Here is a 26,122-nt window from a genome sequence, read left to right on the forward strand (position 1 = left end):
GAGTCTTTGTAAAGTGGTAAATAACTTAGCCGGTGGTTACTCACGCATGCTTGCCTTATAAACATAAAATATTAAAATATTCAGTTGAAAAATAGATAAAATAATGATTGTTTTTCAATTTTCTGTTTTGATAGCAAATATAAAAAAAAGTGTCTTTCATTTTGCTCTCCTCTGCATAATGTAGCTTTTTTATGTAGCTAAAAAATGTGTTTCTTTAAAAAAAATTGGAATAGCAGACGGCTGGCAATTTTTAACTCTTTATAAGCAATTAATTTCTGTACCTTTTGATTATAGCATTTTAATAGTGACTTCTAAATTTGTGATAGAAATAGACTTCTCGTTAAGTTCCGTACAAGTTATATCGAGCTTTTACCGTATTTTGTTTTCAAAAGTTATTTCGAAAGTCGAATGTTTGGCCATAGATGGCGCCACTTGAAAACAAGAACCCCTTTCCTTAATGGCCTACGACAACAGTAAGATATTATTCACATAAGAATCAATAAAGTTATTTTTACGATGCAATATAAAGCAAGAATCATAAATTTCCAATGCATGTATACAATATTTTTTTAAATAAAATTAATTTGTTAATCATATACACAGTAAAACAGTGATGTAAAACTTATCCATATTTAGAGTTGAAAAACTCTAAAAATTGTGCGAATAATTACTTAATTTCAAGTTTTAACGGAACAATCATTCCTTCATACTTCAAAGAATGTAGTTCAATCATTACACCAATAATTGAAAAATCTTACACCGATCTGCAGCTCAATTTTAAAGAAGGTTGTGTGTTCAGAGTCCCTTAAATTTGGCATATAATCATTTTATATTTCAGCTATTTAGCTAAGTTCTTGTGTGAAAAAATGGTAAGATATGTTTTAAACGTATAACAAATAATTTTGAACCATTGTTAAGAGTTTAAAGTTGAATAATTGAGCAATTTCAAGATAGTTATAATATGGCGGCCAAGATGGCGGTTTGTTGACATGAAACATGTTGGCGAAATGTGATTTCTTTTTGTCGGATTGAATTGACAAACTAGTCATAGCCTATTTTATACCAAGTAAGTTTTAGTCCTCTTTACTGATTGATTAAGAATATTAAATATAGTCTATTTGCCGAATAATTTCAATTTTCTTGCCGAAAATATTTGAAAAATAACTCATATGAATTGTTTTTAAACGCATGTATGTATTTTGCTGTGTAGTAAAGATATTTATGTCTTAATAAGATTTGCATAAATCTTTCAATTGCATAAAATAATTTTATAATATTTAACTTCCATTCACTTTGGTTTTTGTTCGAATTTATAATAATATTCAGTCTAACATGTATGCATTGTGGATTAATAAACTAATTTTATGCTAAGGAATATTGATTATCCATTCTAAGTTTATGATTCGTTCTTTTTTAGATCGCATCGTAAAAATAACTGTACTGATTTTTATGTGCATCATATTTTACTGTAATTATAAATTTTAATATTACTGAATAACAAAAATGATGACAGCGTCTACTTTACACAAAGTAGTGTAAAAGAACATTAAGAACATTCTATGTGTTTCCCTACAGCAGGAACTATACTTGATTTGTGTAGTGGAACACTTAGCGAAATATCACTTTGGTGTAATGTAGTTGCCACCATTTTTGGTGTTAAGATATAAGAATATATTTTACAGTGCACACACAGCACAGAGAGAGTATCAATGTGAATTCAAACTAGGCTTAACAAAACCGAAGTTAATAGTAGTTCAATATCATAAAATTAGTTTATACAACTGGCAGACATATGTAAATCTTTTTATAAAAACATAAATATCTTTATTACACAACTTAAAACATACATACTTTTTATAATTGTTTTCCTGATAAATTTGCCAAATGAATTCAACAAGAAGATTTAAATTACTTGGCAAATAATTGAACACATTCAATATTCTCGTTGAATCAATAAAGAAGATTGAAACTTATTTGGTATTAAATTAGCTATGATCGAATAAGTTGCCGATTCAATCCGACTGGAAGATTGTGGCAAATAATCGACTATGATCTTGGAACGTGCACGGCGACCTCGATGTCCGCCATCATTGACTCTAAAGCGATAAAAACACATCCTTCGGGCTGTTGTCAATCATGAATTGAGTGAATGCATCGGTATAACCTTTTTTTAATTATTATTGTTTAATTTAACTAAACATTTTAATGTGTGTAAGAACGCTCGATTTTTTCTTAATAAGAAGCAAAATTAAGCAATAATATACACATGCATAATTTTAATACACAAATAATACAAAAATTTTAGTTTTTCAACATAAAATTCGGATAGACAGAGCACCATAGGGTAAAAATATATCCAACATCTATTAATCTTTATAATTTTAAATATTTTTTTATTATTTAATTTTAAAAATATAACATTTCAGTAGATTTTGGAGCATTTTTGAAATATATACTGGTGTTGGACAAAAATATGGAAATAATTACTACTTTTGTTCTAAAATTTTTACCAATAACATTTTTTTGATATATTGTTGTATTTTCAAATGGCCTTTTATAATGTAGAGATTATAATTATTTTCTAAAAAAATTTAATTTCAAATTTTAAAAATTTCATGAAAAAAGTTTTAAGCTTTTTTGAAGTTAATTTTTAAATTTTTTTTATAAATGGTACTTTTTTTCACTATAATTATTTTTGAAAAAATTTTAAATTTAAATTTTAAAAATTTCATGAAAAAAGTTTTAAGCTTTTTTAAGGTTAATTTTCAAATTTTTTTTTTTATAAATGGTACTTTTTTTCACTATGATTATTGAGATTCTGTGTTATCCTCCTTAAGATTTTAATCTTCATATTATTTGTTCTCTAATCTTGAAAATACTCCATTTTGCGCCAAGTTAAGTCCCTGTCTCAGGCAATAACATTTAGCTGTACTTTGGAAATAACTAACATGGATTTTTAACTCACACATTTTATTGATACAAAACTAGCATACTTTTTGATAAATTTAAAATTTAAAAAAAGAATTAAAGCCAAAGCCTTGATTTTTGCAATACAACCAACGATAAAACCATGTCAAGTTTAATGAATATTTGAAATGCTGAAGGTCACGCCTTAAATGAAAGTAAGAGGAACTTGACTCGGGCGTTTCCTATTTCTTTTAAATTTTGTTATTTCCATTCGCATAAGTGTAGATCAGGGGTGGCCAAGCTCTTTGATAGTCGAGCCATTTTTCAAAATTTGACATTTTTCGCGAGCCGCAATTAAATACGTATTTAAAAGGTATGCAAAAAAGGTATTAAATTTTTTTTTGCAGAAATTATATTTATTGAAAACTTATAAATAAAAGTGCAAAATATGTGTATTGAATTTAAATATTAAAAATTAAGCACATTTATTTTACGTCTCTTGACAATTCTTTAAAATTTGGTGAACAATTGGTGACAACACTTCTCAGTAATTCTTTGAGATGCTGGTTAGTTAATACTGATCGGTGTTTGGATTTCACGAATTTTAAACTGAAATAAGTACGTTGTTCCGAATATTGAAATAATTAGACAAGCAGCCTTTTCTAATTCAAGATACTTCGATTCTGGTACAAATTTCCGAAATTCAGTAATCGACCTCGACTTATATTTTAACTGTAGAGCTTGATCGTCTTGCATCTCTATTAATTCTAATTCTTCAGATGCTTTTTGGGTCATAATTATATTGGAAATAGAATGCCCTCGTACGAAATATTGTCCAAGATATTGAATGTTGGGTCACAGGAGGTTGAAACAGTATCCCCTGTAATTAGTTATTCGACTCACAAAAACTTCTTTTTTTATATTAGAAACTTAAGTTTTTTGATCATAATCTATGCGTTTATGAAGGTGTCTGAAGAGCCAAGTTTTAAAAAATAAATATTGATAAACGATGAAGATATTAATTAAAAACCAGAATTATCCAAAGTTCAGATGGGTGATAAAAAGCATCACAAGGAGGAAAATTTTCAATGTTGAGAGATAGAAAAACCATGTTGAGAGATAGAAAATCAAAAAAAAAAACGCATGATCAGAATCTAAAGACGCCGAATCGTAGATGCCAATTGAGGCACCCTTTATCATCACTTCGCGGACATGAAAAGTACAGTTGGCATCTTCCAGTGTGTCTGAGTATCTCTTTTAATTAAATTAATTACTAAAATTCATCAAAGCGCTTAAAAATTACCATATGACACAGGGGCACAAATCTTGTAGATAAAATCTCATGAAAATCTCATGCAGTTTCCGACGGTGAGTTGATAAATAACTACAAAAGATACTAAAAACTATCTTACTTCATAAAGCTTTATATTTGATGTTATAAGAACTGTTCAAACAGGCGTATTATTTACAAGGCCGTAAAAATGATTCCCGTATGTGCTTGAAGATGACAGGTGTGTTTTTGATGTCTGCTTAAGATACGACAATTCCTTATGATATATTTTCTTATTTTTTGAATTTGGTGTGACCACGGGTTTCTCATAAACTAGTGATTTGAAGTGATTCCCTAGGAAAAAGACATACTTATTGAGATCCGGTAAACAAGAGGGCTATGCAGTGGATCCACGGGTCCATGAATTTTCTTCTGATTTACCCTCTTTTAACGTGGCCTTTGACCCCTTTTACTATAATAATTACTTATTTTATTGATGCATTTTCTCATTCATTTCAATTTGTGTACTGAATGCTGGGAACACCCTCGGTAGATACGTGTCAGAATTATTTGATATTTGCAATATTCTAAGGTGCTTAGGTGCCTAATTACCGTTGAAGGTCAATTAGAAACATTAAATTCAGAATTTTCGAATTTTGATTTATGTATTGCGCGCTGAATCATGATATCATGAATCATGATCATGATATGTATTGCGTACTGAATCATGACATTGGAACTTCACAAAAACATTTTCACGAGTTATGGGAGGGGGTGCTAGGAAGTGGTCAAAATTAGTCAAGAGATTTACCTTTTTTCAAAAGAGCTTGTTACATATTATGTATTTTTTAAGTTTTGTTTGCTCTCTAGTGTTAGTAAATAATCAACTTAGAACATAGACTATTCATTATACATAATACTGATTTTTAAATAGTTCATTGCTAATATTGCAATGCATATGTACAAAAATCTTAAGTAATGCAATCATTATATTCTTTTAAATTTAGCTGTAAAACATCAACTAGTAAGTTGATCAGATGGAACGTAGAACATTTCTTAGACATATGTAGTGAACATTTATAAGTAATAAATATTGTTTGTTTTCTAGTGTTTGTAAGCAATGAACTAAGGAAATAGATTATTAATTCGATATTATATTAATTTTTAAATAGTTTACTACTTATATTGCAATTCATTTGTCAAATATAGTAAAAAATAAAAATAAAAATTTCAAATTTGGCAATAAAACATCACATTTTACATTCTTATCCATAAGTTAAGAAGAATGCCAGCTCCGGTAAATAAAGGTTTAGAAACAAAGCAAACGTGGCCTATTCATAAAGCCTATTTATTAAACAAAAAAAGGAACAAAAAAGATAGTGTATTTTTGATACCATTCACTAAAACTACGATTTTTTCTCCCTAGTGTAATTATAAAAAAATATCTCATTTAAAAAACTTAATATCATGTGGTGGGTATGGTTAATACATTGCATGTCTCTCATACGATAAAATACATTTCGTACAACGCCCAGGCATGCTGAGTATCAAATTATGGATTTTATTCACTCAACTTCCACAGTTCCGGTACACATATTGGACAGACTCATCCTCCTATAAGTTCTATCATATTCAAGCCTGGAGAAAATGCTGGCCATTTTATATGGGTTAAACCTCAAATAGAAGGCATAGAAGGCAAGAGTGAGGATGGACGTTGTCTTCCATAAACATAAATTTTGTGCCCATGACACCACTAAACAAACGTACATGTTGTTCCAGAATGATCTCCCGTTAAATTTGGCCAGAATTATTACTGAATTATTTTTAATTTATGGACATGAGAGTAGTTTGATCAGAAGGAGCGTAGCCTATTTCCTTGACTTATATGCAGAAAACATTTATGCGTTGCAATTATTCTTTGCTCTGCAGTGTTTGTAAACAATGAACTTAGTTAATAGACAATTTAGTGGCTATAATATAAATTTTTATATAACTTAATGCTAATATTGCAAGGCATTTGGGCCAGCATCGTAAAAATACAATTATTATTTTTCTAAATTTGACAGTGAAGCGTCATATAATACTTTGATTAGATAATGCTTAGTCTATTTCCTAGACATATGTATTTATACGTTATAATTGTTAACATTATATTCATAATAAGTGTAAAAAGATTTCATTAGAACAATAACCAGTAATATTGCGCTGTACAGCGTGGTATAAGTGGAATTTCTATGAAAACAAACAGCTTGAGGGACTTAAATTACCGAATTATGCTGCCAATTATAATGCTGTATTTAAAATCAATTATAGCTAAAATATTATTTTTTACTTGATTTTATTTAATTTAAAGTAGAAAATGTTATTAAGATTTGGCTAATTTTTAGAAATAAAATTAATTATTTGTTTATTTTAAGTTGCATTATTAATAATTTTTAAAAATGTCATTTTTGTATTTATAACGAATTGGAGTATTATATTTACATTGTTTATGTAGAATTAATTTATTTTAATAATTTTATTTAAAAAAATACATTTATGGTTTTACTGAAAAATGATAATAATAATAATTGTAAATAAAAGGCTGTTTAATAATTACAATGCTGATAATAATGATAATAACAATAATTGTAATTAAAAGGCTATTTAATATGCTGGAATAAGATATTTACATGACATGGTTTTATAACGTAGAAATTTCCGATAAAAGCAGTTTGACTTTCATTACTGGTGTGAAATTAATTATTGCCAAAATTTCATTTTTTTCCATAGCTTTTTTTATTTTAAGCAAAAGTCTTTAAGGCGTTATTAATTCTTAGAAATAAAATGAATTATGTGTTTATTATAAATTGCATTAAATATAATTTATCTAGAAAGAGAAATTACTTTAAAAAGAAATTATTTAAAAAAAGAAATTACTTAAATGCATTAAATTATTTATTTTTTTAAAAAAATAAAAAAATAAATTATTGATTTTACTTAAAAGTAATAATTGACTAAAAATAATAGTGATAAGGCTATTTAGTTACTGCACAATAATTAACAAAAAAAAATTTTCTCTATAATCTTATTTTAAATAAAAAATGTTAATAAGATTTTATTAATTTTTAGAAATAAAATAAATTATATCTTTGATATAAGTTGAATTAATAATAATTTTTAAATATGTGTTTGTTTTTTTCATTAATTTATTTATTTCAGAAAATAAAAAAGAATACATTTATGCAAAATGTAATAATAATTAATACAATTGTAAGACAATTTAAAAATTACTAGAGGATTTATACATCCAAAATAAGTTGAAATGTCTGCAAAGGAAATGCACCACGACCGAAGTGAAATTAATTCGAACCAAAATTGCATATTTTATGTATTGTTAGCATAGTACGTTAAAACTTTTATATCCTTTCATTGGCTAATAACTATAGCTAATTTGCATAATAAATTGATTAAGTTTAATTCAATTCCTAAAGACTGACAAAAGCTTTAAGAATCGCTCTTAACAGACAAAAAGTGTCAATGCTGTTTTTTATGTTTTATTCGATTTATTGATCCACTTATACTGTTATTGCACTAAAAAACTTGTATTATTGTTTTATCAAGTCTATTTATATTTTATCATCACAGTAAAGTTATTGATTCCAATTGATTATGGAACAAACAGCAAAAAAAAGGGGAAAGTTATTTCAGAACAGTAAAGAACACATAAAAGAACTTTTTAGAAAACGTTAGAAAACATTTTTTATGAAGTCCTTTCACACTTAAATATTATATTCATATTTTTATTATCTATATTAATAAGGAAATTGGAATAATTTTTCCGAAAAAAGATTATTATATTAAACAAATTACTGTGTGATGGTTGTAATGTCTTTGAAATCACAGCTCTGCTTTATCTCTTAAGAAAGTTGAGGGTATAATTGTTCTAAATAAGGGTATAATTGTTCAATTTAGTGATCATCATCTCAATCTTTTGGCATTTGGATCCCCTGAAATTTCATCTTAACACAAGATATTGGAATTAAGTACAATTTTATAGCATTTAGGAAGGGGAGAATGTTGCTAAAAATATTGTCTAATACCAAAAATTACTTTTTAATTCAAGTATATTTGAAAAAAGATGCTTTAATAAAAGCAATATTATATATTTTTTCTAAAAAAGTATAGTATGTTTTTTTATTAAATAAAAAAAATGAATGTTATCAACTAAATTCTATAAGGATTATTTAAAAACAAATTTATATAAATAATAATTTGAATTATTTGGAAAATTGCAAAGCTGCATTTCAATAAATTATGATTAATATTAACTTCAATCATTTAAGGTATAAATATCTATAAAAAGCAGCCACCTAAAATCATTCTTAAAAGAATTAAAAAATAAAATTTAGAGTACAAAAAGTTGAAAAATTAAAATGTATGCTATGAGATTTAAGAGTCCTTAAAATGTTGAGCCCTGGGCAGTTTTCTCTTCTGCCCCTGAGATTCTCTGTTCCTGGCCAGATGGCTGATGTTTTAATTTTTAAAAAAAATATTTTACATGTGTATATATATATATTAACGTGAGTGACCGAAATTGGTGGTTGCTGACTTTCACCGATGATTGTTGGCAGGCATATAGTCGCTTCGGTAAATGTCTGAAATGTATACTAGGTCTAGTTAAGTGCCACTGCCCCGATACACATTTTCCCGGTATGCCCTATATCAATGTTTTTTTAAGGATCGTGCCACTGTATGCATTTAACCGGTACTCCGAACACAGATGTTTTTCCTAATCTATCCTCAGCAGCAGATATTGAAAGATCGAATAAATATAATAATATCAACGTAAAAACTAATATCAAATCGGATATAACAAATATGCGACTATGCGATTGCTGACATTCACCTGTGAAAGGCGACATTCTCTTGATTTCTGTTATTCACTGTAACGTATATATATATATAGCACAATAAAAACAAAACCGAACGAAAAACGGAAACAAAAAGAAAACAGAAGTAAGGTAATAGTTTATAATATCAAGCGCTAAAGCTGCTTAAATTTTTTTTAAAATTTTTTTTTATTTATTAATAAGTTTTATTAATAATGCTTTTCCGTACATATTTTTTACTTAATGTGTTCCAATTTCGTTTAAATTTTTTTGAGTGCTCCTCACACTGTTGTATTGATATATTTTGCTTTGGCTATATTAATACAATATTCGTGCTGTCCACNAAGAAAAATTATAGACATTTGAAAAAAGGGAGGGAAATAATAAGTAAAAAAATAACAAACAACAGTTTAAAAAAAAAGAAAAAAGAAGAAAAAAAAGATGAAATTTTATTTAAAAAAAACCGGAAAAAAGAAAGATCTTTTCATCAGCCCACACGATTATATCCGCAAAACAGAGTGCTTTTTTTTTTAAACTGTTGTTTGTTATTTTTTTACTTATTATTATTCCCCCCCCCTTTTTTTTCATGTGTCTATAATTTTTCTTTGTTTTATCTTTATTTTGAACTTATCTAATGAGTTCTGTTTACTTGCAGCTTAAGCGCAATTAATGAAACTTGATGTTTTTCTTAATTTTCTTCGTGTTTCCTTGTATTTATTTATTTATTATATATATATATATATAAGCTTTACGGAATAAGCTTTACGGTTTATATAAGCTTTACGGAATTAATAGCTCTCAAACTGTGCTATTTTTATTTTGTATGGATGAAGAAGCTTCGAAAGAAAGCTATAAATCTATTTCTTGAAGGTCATGTTTACTCCTAAGTTTGACTAAGTTTGACATTTGCTTGCGTTTTTGAAGATCACAATCGAAGGAACGACTTCATTAAATGTTTTATAAAGTCAAATAAGTCCTGTAATTTATTGTACTTCGATGTCAGACAACATTATAAAGCAGGAATGCTAAAAAGAACTCATAAACATATAACAGAGAAAACATATTTAATTATACCACGTAAACGGAAAAGCTGGGCTTAGTGTCGGATAAAAAATTTACTTTAAAGCAGAGTTATTTTTTTTAAATTTTAAACAGGTTAGATCTTTTCCTTAATGATTTTTAATAATAACTTTTCTTTAATAATTATCATTTATTGCATCGTAACCTATTTATTTTTATTTTAAATAACAATTAAATAACACTGTATGGGAAACATTTTTGAAATTCCCTAAACCCTGTATTTTTTAAATTTTTTGTGCGTTTAATAACTTAATAAAAAATTTTGACAAATTTTTTACATAATATTTTAGAAAAAAATTTTAAATTTAAACATTTTATAAAACTATTATTTCTTTTCTTCTAATAACTGTTGTTATTACTTTTGTAACCATCGTTGAACAGCTGATCCAATTTTGGGTTTACGACTACTAATGTACAACTTCGTAGCCTTGTAAGTTGAAACTCAATATGGAAGACAAGGGAACTTCTAGATCAAGTATTGGGAGAAATTTGCCTTCTTGGGGGCAAATGAAAAAGTGGTGAAATGCTGAAAAAATTTTATTTCTAAAATTTGATTTTCTCATGAACTATTCAACCGATTTCACTCAAGTTTTGTATTTCGCCATGTAAAATTAAATAATTTAAAATAATGTAAAAAATCTTGTACCTTACAATTCAAAATAAAATATTAAAAATAATAAATGCTTATTAAATTTATTTTTTTAAGTGGCATTTATTTTTAGCTAAACGTTTTGCGCGTTTAAATTGTGTGCAAAAATATTTCAATTTGCTTGAAACTTTACGGAGATATGGCGAAATACGCAAAAAGTAGAATTAACATTAAGGAGTCCAAATTCTGCTCATTGAACTGTTGGGATTTTTTACTTACTTCCCAGATTGCGGTATTTTCGGGATAAAAAATCCTAATCCGTCGAAAAAAATGTGTTTTTAATAAGAAAAAGTACGTTTTTGTGTCTGATTTCGTAACTTAAAATATCGTCTACTCTTATCAATTAGCATATTTGAAGTAACTCCCTCGAGTCATGAAGATTAAGTCCTAGAACGCGAAGATCCGATTATTAGATCAAAAGTTAATTAGGGTTTTCCTCTTCTTATTTTGCACACTGTTCAATATTGCTTAATTAGTGTAATGATTCTCTGCAGATCACCGAAGTCACGCATCATTGGCTGAGGTCAGAGTGCGGGTGGGTGGCCACTTGGACCAGTTTTCGTAGGGACCGAGGGTGTGCGGTATGGGTTCTCGTTAAACTGTTCTACTGTAAAGTGCTCGACTTCGAGTGTAGGTCGTCGGGCTACCAAAGCGGGGTGCCATCTCCTCTACAGAGGATCAAAATTGCGATGGTATGTCTTTGGATCATCCTCAGGGATGTTTTCCAGACCGTCGCCAATAGCTCATTGTGCCACTCTAGTACGACGTTAATGAACAACAACGACTGCCGTTCTGTTGAGCTTAGTTCGAATTCGTCTCTGTGCTACGCTTATGTGCGATTTAGAAACTAATTTTATTTTAAGAATAAATGCATAAATGCATTCTAAACTAATGATTTTTTACTTTGTAATGTAAAAATAACGTTACTGTTTCTTATGTGTATCTAATCTGTAAATGTAATTATAAATTTTAGTGTTATTCAATAACAAAACTGATGTTGGCTACTTTACACCAATTAATGCAAAAAAAAAAAAAAAAAAAAAAAAAAAAAAAANAAAAAAAAAAAAAAACATAGTTATAGTGAAACAACAGATTCAAATGATAGCGTTTCCCTACAGCACCTTGGTGTAAAGTAGTTACCACTATATTTGGTGCATACACTAATGTTACTACTTTTTATTTAGGTTCTGTATCATATGTTCGAAGGTTACACGGAGATGGGCTTAGCTAACATTTTAGCAATAGACTATTTTTCTGGAATTGCATCCTTCTTTGTTGTTTCCTGCGGTGGAACATTAATTGGAATAGCGTTTGGATTTTTGACTGCGTTTCTCTCAAAACACACAACTTCCGTTCCAGTTATTGAACCCATGTTTCCATTCATAATGGGCTATATGGCGTATCTTTTTGCAGAAATCTTTCATCTATCAGGAATTCTATCGTAAGTATTTAAAAAAAATTTCATTATTGTATTTTGCTAATTATGGTACGAGGGTCGTTCAATATAACCTTAAAAATCCGAAACATGACACTCATACACTATAAAAACTGAGGTGTAATATTTCTCTGAATTTGCTGCTGATCAACCCAAAAAAATATTATGAAGAAAAGTTATATTTCCTATTAACACACATAAATTAAATCGAATCAATAGTTTCTGAGAAAAGAAATTAAAAAAGTGCTGTAATTAAGAATTTTTATTTTAGAAGAACTAATGGACAAATTCTATTAAAAATGTATTTCTACATCTGAAATTCCATAGTAAATAACTCTAAGTGTTTTGAAAATTATTAAACCAAGAATGAAAACTTTCTATTAGTTGTAAAATTTATTTCGTATCTCCAGAAATTATGATTGGATAACGATTTTACAATTGCGTGCAACGCCGTTTCTTTTCACTATAAACGGAGAAAAAAATCCTTTTCAAATTACCGTACTGAACAATAATGACAAAAAACACACTTTTGATTAATAAAATAAAAAATTTCTGTATTTAATCGGTTCATTTGGTAAATGCTTCGTTCATAAGATAACGGTTTACTGGAAATTCTGGTTTCCAAAATTATAGTTCTTATTACCACCCATTTAGTAAAAATACAAGACAGAAAAGTCAGTTTTACTGAATAAATGGTTTTAATGGCGCGTCCTAAGATATCATGATAAAATTACTAAATTTTACTACATTTACCAAATTTTATTCCGAGTTATAAAACCAAATTTTAATGTTAATTTTACCGAAATCCTTACCAAAAACACTTCGATAAAAATTACCGAGCTCCTTGGTGTTCCCATAGAGCCCGAAACACGGCAAATTTTACCATTTTCCGGTTGTTTTGACATTTCTTTCTCGGTGCTAATATCACTAAATTGTATTGAAGTATGTGAAAATCTGATTTTTATATCAAAATTTATTCAGGTATTGCGTTTTACTTTTTCTTCGTCCCCTTATATTTCTTGTATATATTTATTAAAATGAAGCTATTACACAAAAAAAAATCTAAGAAATACTTAAACATTTAAATAAGCTTCAAATAGGTCGCTAAAAGAGACAATTATATTTTATTAATATTTATTGCTATATTTTTTTATTTGCTATGCTCCTTCAAATATTTATTCATTTTGAATCTACTCAACATATCATGCATACACAATTCACGAAGCCGAGAACAGTTTCGTCTTAGGTTTCGTTAATCTAGTGAAATTATTATTTCTTCTATTTTTTAAATATAAGGAAATTAAACTGTACATGTAGGCATTTTATTAGCTATCTTGTTTTTATAGTTGTCCTTAATAACTGTTTGATGTGTTTCTTTTGTTTATATCTAGTTTATGCAATAAAAATTGCATTCTAAAGCAGAACTTATTTTTAAACGTGTGATTGTCTTTATATGAGAAGTGATGAAAGGATTAAAAGTCAATTATTATGATTTTTAAGATCTAGTGGTTTTCCTTATGTTACCTCTACAACGCTTTAAGGATATTAACTCTAAGTTGAATTTTGTACGAATTTAAACATGTAGCAAATTTGGAAAAAGCGTTATCTAGTCCAAGATTTAAATTTATTTAATTATTTGGAGGATATATCATCCAGTTGCGGAACTTTATCTGATGTCACGTGATTATCCGATTTTTTTTTTAACGGCCATCACTGAACTTATCGTTCTTCGTCAAGGAAGATGCTGGAAGTGTTGCTCATTTTGCGCAGCCTGAAAAGCACCTTGTAGCCCACGCCACACTGCCAAGGATACCCGCTCATAGGGTGGGCCACATTGACACGGAACAACATATACAGAGAAACACCCATGCCCTGAGCTGGATTCGAACCCGTAGCTTTTGGTTTTGCAACCGGGCACGCTAATCGCTCGGCCACCTGGCCTGCTATCATGCGAATATAACTATAATGTCTTTAAAAATTGGAGGCGAAAAAGCATAACTCTCGAAGAAGGTAAATTTCTTAGCTTTTAAAACTACGATTTATTTTTTAAAAAATATCAATAAAATTTTATAAGAAAATTTTAATAAATACGAGTACTTTATTAAAAACTGAGAAATTTCATTCGCAGGAAATATCATTCACTCAGTATTAAATCAGATCTGGCCATGTAATCCACAATAAGCTCTTCAGTTGGAAATTTCCAAAACATAATCTATCTCGAACTTTCTGAAACATTGGTTCTAATTGGCGGTCTACGGACCACAAGAGTTTCGTGAAAGAAGTCCTTAGGGTGCACTACAATTAAAAAAATTAGTTTGTATCCTTTTTTCAAAAATTCAAATATCATTAATTGTGAATCAAGAAGAGTTAATGAAAAAAGTATCCTTTTTTCAAAAATTCAAATATCGTTAATTGTGAATCAAGAAGAGTTAATGAAAAAAGTATCCTTTTTTCAAAAATTCAAATATCATTAATTGTGAATCAAGAACAGCTAATGAAAAAAGTATCCTTTTTTCAAAAATTCAAATATCATTAATTGTGAATCAAGAACAGTTAATGAAAAAAGTATCCTTTTTTCAAAAATTCAAATATCATTAATTGTGAATCAAGAAGAATTAATGAAAAAAGGAGTATGAAATTTAAAACATAAATGTCTTTTAAATCAACATCTTTTTTTCAACATCTTTTTGTTCAACAGTTCAACATCTTTTTTTAAGAAGAATCTATAATACGGGAGAAATTTTTCATGGCAAATTCTGTTTCAACTTCATTTGTAATTGAAAGTTAAGAAAAAAGTGAGTTCATAAACACTTAAAGTGAACCATGACGTATCAAAAGTTGAGAAAAAATTCGAAATATCAGAATGCAAACAATGATAACAGGATTCCTTCCTCAATGCATAATCCTGTGTTTTTTAGCCAAAATATGTTTGCATTTCGATTTTTGAAAAAAAATTTCAGAGCTTGAAACTTCAAGCTTTACTCTACGTTTACCTGAATTCAGTTTTTCTATTCTTTAAACAAAAGTTTCAAGGTCTTTCCTTTATTCCTTTATTCAACAAACAAGGGTTGATGAGTGAAAAGTAATAGTAGCTCTAAGTTTCAAACCAATATTTTTAAAGGGGCCATTAGTATTCTCAAAAGTCAGATATTTAAAATTCGATTTTTCAGGAACCATTCGACCGATTTAGTTCAGATCTTTCATTTTGCCATGCAAAATTACAATCTATAAGGTGATGTAAAAATATGTATTTCTAGCAATTCAATTTTTTTCGTTTATTATTAAACAAAATAATTATTAAATATTGTTTTTTAAGTGGAATTATCTTTGGATGAATGAATTTTATTATTTTGTGCAAAAAAATTTCCAATTCGCTTGAAATGTTCTGGAAATAATACGAGAAGTAAAATTAACATTAAGGGGTCGAAAATTTCGACCCCTCTCCTGACTAAACTATCTCCTGTCTAAACTATCTTAGGTTGCTGTTATTTTGGGTAAAGAATCATAATCTGTCGTAAAAAAAAAAGTTTAATCAGAAAAGATGCGCTCTTGTGTATGATATTTCGTAATTTAAATCATCTTCTGCGCTAACTAATTAGTATATTAGAAGTCACCCCCTTTGATAATTAGATAAAAAGCTAGTCAAGTAGAATGAATAAAGGTTTTCTTTCATGTTTTGTTTGCACTTTCAGAAATTTTGATACGTGTTTAACCATTAAAGTTTGATTTTGAATTTGGTTTTGTAATAATTTTGGCAAATAGAATATTGTTTTATAATATGCGTTAAAATTTAGTAAACGAAGTAAAATTTAGTATTTGTATCATGATATGTTAGAACATGGCATAAAAGACATTTATTCAGTTAAATTTACTGTTTGATATTTTTATTAAATGTACGGTAATAAGAATTATAATTTTGGAAATCAGAATTTCCGGTAAACCGTTACCATATGAATAGTTCATAAATCTTATATATATTGGTTTTATTACTAGAATTATGTTTTTATTTAGCGGGAATATCTTTACCATAACTTACGGCAATTTTACCAGTATGCTTTTTCTCCGTATATTCGCCGCTTTTTTATCAGTAAAATAGTATTTTGTGCTTCTTTTAGACACTTTGATTGCCTGTAACCATTCATTAGAAATTGAATTAATGCTTATGGATATTACTAACTCTTTATTCCCAAGTATTTTACTTTTCTCATAAAGGGTCACATACCAGTAAGTAGAAAAGTTTAGTCTAGTTTGTAAACTTTTGTAAAGTCATTAATAATAAGGATAGCTAATAATTTAAGTAAAAAGAAAAATAACAATATTAACAGATGAACGAAAATGTCAAATCGGACATATTTTGTAGAAAAAATCGCAAGTGCATCATCAGAAAAATTTGTCCGACGATTGAAAGATATTTTGAACCATAATATGATGCAATTTTATTAATTTCTACTTTTTTCAGAAAAATTTTGCTTTCTTTATCAAACTAAACTATGTTTAAATTTAAGTTACAATCTAGTTTAAAAAACACAATAACATGATCTAACTTTGCACCATATTATGGTTGCATAAAATTTTAACGTTCAAAACACTAGATAGGTATCGTGCTTTTTGTTGCTTCCATAGAACTAGAAACACGATAAATGTTACCATATTCGGTTAGATTTGACCAGACTTTTTTTCTCAGTGTGAACTGAAATTGTTAAATGAATTTAGTTTGAATCAGTAAACTAAACTATCTGAACACAATTCCATTTTTGATTATTTCCGAGAATTTTTTTTTTTAATCTTTCGTGAAGGTTTCTTTTCTTTCTTTCTTTCTTTCTTTTTTTAATGTTATGCCTTTTCTCGATTTTTCGCTGTTATAATTCTTGATTTGATACAATGAGTTAAACCTTCTTTAACCCCTTAAGGACGGGTGATTCATAAAAACACTCGTACGAAATCAGAATCAGTATGTAAATAAATAAAAAACGGCAGCTTAAATGCTGCCGTTGCTAATTTGACAGACTTACTTTGCTTTTACTTTAATTATTGTTAGTTTAATCATATATGTAATCAATGTTTCTTCAAAGTATAACGAAATAATTTTATTTTGACCTAAAGTAATGGTGAATTAAATAAATCAAACAATTATAACCTCAACCACAAATAAACTGCCAAAGAACTACTTTGGTTGCCAGTTTTATCTTTTTATCCTGATTGATACGGTTTTATGCTGGAACGTATTTGTGACAGTCGGCGCGAAAGGGTTAATAGTCACTTAGCTTGAAATTTTACAAAAAACTGCACATTAAAATAGTAAGTAAAAGTAAGCAATCGGTACATTAAGTTCCCATCACTTTTTTAAATTTTTAAATGCTTATTTTGTTTTTATAAAAATTAACAACCAATTAAGAAACAATGTATTCTCCCTTGTTAAAACCTTGTTAAAAACTCATTCTGGCTGTTTTGTAATAATGTTTCGAGTAGAAAAAGTAAATCTGAGACGGCTAGAATGAGGTGAGACAGTAAGGTCGAAATGTGTTAAACTTGATATTTCCTTTAGAAGAGCCGCGATAGCTCAGGGGATAAAGCGCTCGACTTCCAATGTGGCGAACCGGGTTCGAATCCCAGTCGATATGAATTCCGCATCCAGCTTGCACCGACCACAGTGCTGACGTGAAATATCCTCAGTGGTAGACGGATCATGGGTTAGAGTCCCCCAGCCGTCAGACTAACCGTGGAAGGCTCTCGTGGTCTTCCTCTCCATGTAACGCAAATGCGGGTTAGCTCCATCAAGAAGTCCTCCACGAAGGCAAATTTCTCCCAATACTGGACCCAGGAGTTCCCTTGTCTTCTGGATTGGGTTCAAAATTACAAGGCTACGGAGTTGAAGATTAGTAGTCGTAAAGCCATGAAATTGGGTCGGCTGTTCAACGACGGCTATAAAATAAAATGTTGAGGCCTCAGAACCGTGTTTAAAGGCAAAAAAAAGTCGTCAAAAATGCTCCTTTTTTACAATTTGATATTCTATTTCAATAATTAGCATAAATTAACTCGAATAAAAGAAGAAAATAAATTGAGGTGGAATAAGACAACCTCTTTTGTAATGATATAAAACTTTATTACAAACATCAGAGTCGAAAAAAAAACTTCTTCACCAACGGTNTTAAAAGCAAAAAAAAAAGTCGTCAAAAATGCTCCTTTTTTTCAACTTGATATTCTATTTCAATAATTAGCATAAATTAACTCGAATAAAAGAAGAAAATAAATTGAGGTGGAATAAGACATCTTCTTTTTTAATGATATAAAACTTTATTACAATCATCAAAGTCGAAAAAAAAAAACTTCTTCACTAACGGTCATTGACGCCATACCAAGAGAAAAACTTTTCGTTTCAAATTCTCTTCCACCTCCATTACTAATTTAAAATTCAATTGCTGAAAAAAAGTTTAAAATATCGAATTGCAAAAAAATTATTGGAAGAGAACTTCTCCATTGCGTAATCCTAAGTTACCTTCTCATACTTGTTTTCATTTTGATGTTTTAAAAATTCTTTTCTGCATTTGAAACTTCATAGCTTTCTCTAAGTTAGTCAGAACTCACTTTTTCCATACTTAAAATTTTGAATTAGTTCTGGAGGTGAAAAAGAATTTGAGACGAAAAGTTTCTCCCCTGGTATGGCGTTCTCTTAAAAATTGGGTCGTATAAGTTAAAAGAAGAAATGAATTTGTTAATCCTATGAAAATAATTTAAAACAATATTTATGATTATATGAATGAGTGAGCCGTGGTGGCTCAGGGGATAGAGTGTTCACCTTCCATTGAAGTGAACCGGGTTCGGATCTCAACGATGGCTGGTCGATACGAATCCCGCACCCGGCCTGCAACGACCCCAGTGCTGGCGTAAAAATATCCTCAGTGATAGACGGATCATGGGATGGGTTAGAGTCCCCTTGCCGTCAGGCTTACCGTGGAAGGTTTTCGTGGTTTTCCTTTCTATGTAACGCAAATGCGAGTTAGTTCCCTAAAAATGTCCTCCACGAGGGCAAATTTTCTCCCAATACTTGATCCAGGTCTTCTGGATTGGGTTCAAAATTACACGGCTACGGAGTTGAACTTTAGTAGTCGTAAACCCAAAATTGGATCAGCTGTTCAACGAGCTTGCCTTCGTGGAGGATTTTTTGATGGTTTTTTTCTTGGCTTTTTAATTTTGTAATTGAATATATAATTATATTATAATTGAACAGTGGTAATATGCACATTATAATTTTTTATTTGTAGATTTGAGTTTTATGCAGAAATTTGCATAAAAAATCCGTATAAAGTATAAAAGTTTTTCTTGGCTTTATAATTTTAACAATCACTACTCCAGTTATTAGGATAGGCAAATTAACAAATACTTAATTAATAAGAAATATAAAATAATAACAAATTTTGTTTTACAACTTAATAATTGTATCATTAGATTATAATCAATTTGCTTAGAGAGGCACTTTTGGAAATTCTTACATGATTTCAGAAGCACTTTTAGAATTCTTTCGTAAATAATTAAATATATACAATAGGCAACTTAGTTAACAAAAAAAAATATTACTACGTAATAATTCGTGAAGCCTCACTAAATATAAAAATCCGTATAAATTATTAAAGTTTTTCTTGGTTTTATAATTTTAACAATCGCTGCTCCAGTTATTAGGATAGGCAAATTAACAAATACTTAATTAATAAGAAATATAAAATAATAACAAATTTTGTTTTACAATTTAATAATTGTATCATTAGATTATAACCAATTTGCTTAGAGAGGCACTTTTGGAAATTCTTACATAATTTCAGAAGCACTTTTAGAATTCTTTCGTAAATAATTAAATATATACAATAGGCAACTTAGTTAACAAAAAAATATTACTACATAATAATTCGTGAAGCCTCACTAAATATACGTGACAGTATATCAGGTCCAAGAAAACGTATCTATTAATCGGAGACAATACCCATTGTTAAATTAGATATAAAGTTTCCAACGAAATAGAACAAATATAGAGTTCGCATTTAAGTTTTGTTTTTTAACAAAAGAAGGATTGTATAAGAAATAATTTAGAAACAAAATATTGTTCATTAGTTTTCCTCAAAATGAATAATTTTGCCGAAAAAAGTGAAAACACTTTCGGATTTAGATCAAGCAGGGATAGTACGAATGAAACCGGATTTTAACTAATTATATTTTCGAAACTAATACACATACTACAAATGCACAAAATGTATGCCAATTTTTTTTAGTTTTTCTTGTTTTTTCAGTTCAACGTGTGAATATTTATTAAAAATTTAAGTACTCAAAATTTTCAAGCATTGAATAATTAATTAAAAATTGTTTCAAATATTACATTAAATTTTTAATTAGTTTTTTTCCAAACATTTTGTATAAATAGTTGCATATCCGACGTTTTTTTTAAAATTTATTATTTTTATTTTAATCCTCTGACGCAGAATTTTTATTAAACAAATTCTTAATGTTTTTTTATTATTCTCTGCCAAATTAGATAATAATAAACAAAAAATATTATAATTAGCATTTTAATAATTTTTGGTTATGAAATACAGCATGATACACCGGTGTCTTTTTCTGTGTTAAAGTTAAAATCTTCCAAACACAGTTTCATTTCCAAACTTTTTAATCTAGCTACATTTTTAAAATTTGCACTTATTTACAGTTATTTAAATCTAAGAGAAACAGTTATTCATCACTGAAATTTCATTTATTTATAAAATCAATTATTGATACATTTTTGAACATGAATGAAAAAAAATTTTTTTTTTTCAAACTACTTTTTTTGGATTTTATACTTTAGTACAGATATCTAATTTAAAATCTAATAAAAAATTTAGTACCAAAAATCTAACAATTTTTTACAGCAACTATTAGAAGTTTTTTTATAATTAAAAATGCCTTAATACACTTTTGCCTGTAATTAGAGCGTTAGAAAAATCTATGTATAAAGAAGACACCGGTGTTCTATCTGCGCAGAAAGGTTAGCATCGCATGTTATTAAATAATTTGGATAATGTTTTAAATCATTCGAAAGCGGTTGTTTTGTTCTATCAGAATCTCTGTTTTGTTTTTTAATCTAGCTATTTTACGTTAATTTTCAGATCAATGAAATGAAACGTCAAGTTGAGAAAAATTAATTATTTTCTTCTTTCAAATTGAAATTTCGATCTCAGAGACGAACTTTGTCCTGGCCCTCTAGTGGAGTTTGATGAAGAGCTACTTTTGCTCAAAATTTTGCTTCAAAAAGCAAAGGAACTGCTAAAGAAAATGAAATGATCCCACTCATTAAAGTTCTTTTTTCTTCTTAAAAAAAAGACTAAAAAACTTGGCGGGAACTTAGTTGCCTACCCAATAGATAAACTTAATGCTTTTAGAGTTGCTGTTATTTAAAGAAGAACCCAGCCTCAAATTCAATCTTCAGGAAAAATTTATTTAAACCAATTTAAAACAAACTTTTGTAAATTGTTTTAATTGTTGAATTGTTTTGCAATTGCAAATTCAATTTTTGTGTTTGCTTAGTTTCTAACCAAATTTTTCTTCACTATCAATGGTTTTTTTAAAATTAAAAATGCGTTCTAGTTCAGTGTTTTCGTCATGAATGGTTCATAAACACTTCATGTCAGATATTTACTCTTAATTACATGGCCAAAATATCCAAGGCTTATTTGATTTATTTTTATGAGGTTATATCAAGGGTCGTCGGGCTTCCAAAGCGGGGGTGCCATCTCCTCTGCAGAGGATCAAAATTTTGATGGCATGTCTTCGGATCATCCTCAGGGATGTTTCCCAGATCGTCGCCAATAGCCCATTGTGAAGCTCTAGTGCGACGTTAATGAACTACAACAACAACAATATCAAACAGGCTGTAAAAAACCGACGCCGAAAACCTTGTAAAAACACATTTGCTTCCCTTAGGAAGCATTAGAAACTGCGAAATGTGTAGAACGAATTGGATTACATATTACATGTTTGTTGTTTAATAAAAAGATTAACATTTGTTACATTTGTAGATGGTACTTTTTTAAATTTAAAATGGTACTTTTTTAATTTCATGTATGATTTATTGTAATGTGTGAAACAGTTTCAAAAATATCAGTATTTAAAATCCCGTCATTCATTTGTACTAATCCAATCCTGTATTTAATAAAATTCTTTGATGTTCCAATAATTTTAAAATGGGATATTTTAAAACATTTCATAGTGACGCGCAAAGGACTTACTGAGTTCATAGACTTTTCTCACCAAGTCTGTTACGTTTTTCTTTTCTTCATGTTCTCATTTGTTCCCATTCTTTTGTGGTGTCCTTCTGTAACTCTAGCCATTGGAAATAAATATAAAAAACCAATATTTTATATATATTTAGTCATAATATTCAATTTTTCCATACCTATGGCAAAGTTAACATACTTTTAAATTAGTGCTTCGATTTAGCATGTTGTATAATCTTCTTTTAATATACTTAAAAGCTTATTTTACCATACTGAATTAGTTTGACTTAAAAATTTTGTAAACAGTAAGAAAATGGATAAAATTGCGAAGTTTGCCAAACTGGACACAGTGAGCCGTAAAAGGTTTAAGGGCTAATTATAAATATGCTATTAAATTAGTGAAAATTACGAAATTAGACACAATTACGAAATTACACAAAATTACGAAATTACCAAACTGAGCAGTAAAATGTCTAAAATTAACCTTAAATATGCTATAAAATTAGTGAAAATTACGAAATTAGACACATTTACGAAATTAGACAAAATTGCGAAATTGCCAAAATGGACACACTGAGAAGTTAAAGGTTTAAAGCCTAACCATAAATATGCTGTAAAATTAGTGAAAATTACGAAATTAGACACAATTGAACACAAGTGATTGATTAGACACAAGTGAAAAAAACTCAAAAACATACTGTTTCTGATTTTAAAATTTTTTTATCCATTGTATTGGGACTTTCGATCTTCGAAATAAGGGATTGGGTAGCCGCTATCTGCTGAATGGTCCCTGTACTTTAAACAAGAGAGTATTGTTAAATTGGAACCATTTATTATTATTATTATTATTATTATTATTTTGCAACATTGTATTAAAGTGGCTTTAAAAATTAAATACTCATCTTAAATTTATTTCCTTTCAGATTGGTTTTCTGTGGTATTACCATGAAGAATTATGTTGATGAAAACATTTCGAATAAAAGTCATGTGACAGTGAAATATGTTACAAAAATGTTAGCTACAGCATCCGAAACAATAATTTTTGTTGTTTTAGGAGTTTCAACTGTTAATGACAATCATGAATGGAACACGTGGTTTGTCTTATTCAGCATACTTTTTTGCAGCGTATATCGAGCTATAGGTAAATACTTGTATTATTTTTATCCCTTCATTTTATTGCATTTTGGTAAATTTGCTTTTTTTTTAAAAATAAATTGTACACGTATATCATTAAACTAAATCAGGATCTCTAGTAAGATGCTTGTAGCTTAAAATTAAAGCATATATATTTAAATATTAAAGCAGAAGTAAATTAAAATTAAAGCGCATGCAGTTTGAAATTAAAGCATATATAGTTTAAAATTAAAGTATAGTTTAAAACTAAAGCTTTTATTAGGGCACTCACACTGCGGCTTTTTTGAGACCTTCTATAAACATTCTTGACAGCCGGCCAGGTGGCCGAGCGGTCAGCGTGCCTGACTGTGAAGCCAATGGTTGCGGGTTCGAATCCCGCTCAGGGCATGGATGTTTCTCTGTGTGTGTGTGTTCTCTATTGTGTGATGTGTGAATGTGGCCTACCCTATAAACGGGTATGTGGCAGTGTGGCGTGGGTAATGTTGCTCGCCTCCGTAACTTAGGTTCACAGGTGCCTACTGGGTAACGTTAAATAAGTAACACCTCCGGCATCTTCCTAGGCGAAGAACGAAAGTTCAGTGCCTGCCGTTAAAAAAAAAAAATAAATAAATAAATAAATTTGAAAAAAATAAATAAAAAAAATACATTTTTGACAGCGAACACTAATGTTACTTTTCTGTAAAATTGTTTATTTTTTTAAAAATTTATAAATCATGTAAAATGCCAAAGCACGAATACCAAGTATAGGGCGGAAACTTTAATTTTTGAGCTTGCATCAAATTTGGACCATTCTACTTTAAAAAAGAGAAAGACCCATCTCCTGAAAATAACTTTTACCGCACTTTTAGCCTCCCCCAATACCGTGTCTAACTGATCGTAAATACACGGTTCCTAGTAGAACACCGAAGTCAAACATCACTGGCTGCGGTCAGTAAGCGGGTGGGTGATCTATTTGATCAGCCTGCGTAGGGGCCGAGGGTTCGCGGCATCAGTCCTCGTTAAAATGTTCTACCGTAAAGTGCTCGACTTCGCGCGCAGGTCGTCGGACTTCCAAAGCAGGGGAGCCTTCCCCTCTGCAAAGGATCAAAATTGCAATAGCATGTCTTCGGATCCTTCACATGGATATTTTCCCGACCGTCGCTAATAGCCCATTGTGCAGGTCTAGTACGATGTAAGTAAAGTATCTACTTACCACCAATACCTAATGAACGGCTAATTTTGCTTTTTTTCAGAGCTTTTAATGTAAATTTTGTTTATGACATTAGAAAATTACGTAAAACTGCCAATTTTAATTACATTGCGAACATAACAGTCAATTTTAGCTGGATTTGTGCGGACTAAATTTAGCAGCGAAAATCTTTTACTCTTTTTCTAAACATATAATTTATATGCGAAAAACAAAAACGGGGAAAGAAATAAAAGTACAAAAGGAACATTTTTGTGTTTAGGGAGAGCCTAAGTATTCTATACAAAACTTTTTTTATCAATAATATATTAAATTGTTTTTTTACTTTTCAACTTTATTAATAACTTAAAAATGAATGCCTGGATTTTATTAATTCTAGTTTTTAACCAGTTTTTGTTCAAACGAGAAAATGTTGCCAAAAACTAAACGTTTATTTGCGTCGTACTTGAGTAACGCAATGGGCTATTGGCGATATTATTGTTGCGACATTGGCGAATTAAATATAAAAAAATAATAATAAAAATTTTTTAAAAAAATGCGAGTTGCTATATGAAGCTCTATTTCATCATTTGAAAAGTTAAGTAATAAGCGGAAAGCTCACCCATCGTTATAAATGGCGAAAAAAACATTTATTTTATCCCTTTGTTTGCATTTCCTTTACTTTTTTTATACTTACAACAATCTATATTTTTAATAACACCTTTTTATTTACAATTAAAGCACTTAACAGGATTTTAAGCATCAGTTGTATTGACTATGTTCATATTCGCACCTCTTATACTTTCATAGTTTTGTTTCGTAGTCTTACACATGAAACATTCATTACTTAAATATAATAGACATTGGAACATAGGAAAATATATATGACGAAATGACACAAACCTGAACGAAACGTTGCAAACAATTCAAAATTGCTCAAATGTATACACATTAGATTATTCAGATGTATGCAAATGTATACAGCTGTTTCATTCAAAACTTTCTTACTTGATTATTCAAATTCACTGCTAAGTATTAATTATAAATATTAGCGCATTTCTTAATTTCATTCATACACCCCTATTCAGAATTTATTTTTTCATGGGTTTTATTTCATATTTATAACCGTCGTTGAGCAGTTGACCTAGTTTTTGGGTTTACGACTACTAATGCTCAAATCCGTAGCCTTGTAATTTTGAACCAAATCGGAAGACAAGGGAACTCCTGGATCAAGTACTGGGAGAAATTTTGCCTTCATGTAGGACTTTTTGATGGAACTAACCCACATTTGCGTTACGTGGAGAGGAAAACCATGAGAGCCTACCACGGTTAACCCGATGGCAAGGGGACTCTAAACCATTTTCCGTCTACCA

At 29.1% G+C, this 26,122-nt stretch overlaps 1 protein-coding gene across 1 annotated transcript in view; it reads left to right on the top strand.

The window, feature by feature from the left end:
• Positions 1-26,122, top strand: part of LOC107452408 (Na(+)/H(+) exchanger protein 2) — a 170,620-nt gene that overhangs the window by 109,979 nt on the left and 34,519 nt on the right. The window contains exons 3-4 of the mRNA XM_043049487.2: positions 11,962-12,218; positions 23,374-23,591. Of these exons, the coding sequence (XP_042905421.1) occupies positions 11,962-12,218; positions 23,374-23,591 (475 nt within the window). The remainder of the gene's footprint in view (positions 1-11,961; positions 12,219-23,373; positions 23,592-26,122) is intronic.

The sequence above is a fragment of the Parasteatoda tepidariorum genome, chromosome X2 (assembly GCF_043381705.1).
Source record: "Parasteatoda tepidariorum isolate YZ-2023 chromosome X2, CAS_Ptep_4.0, whole genome shotgun sequence".
Classification (NCBI taxonomy): Eukaryota; Metazoa; Arthropoda; class Arachnida; order Araneae; family Theridiidae; genus Parasteatoda; species Parasteatoda tepidariorum.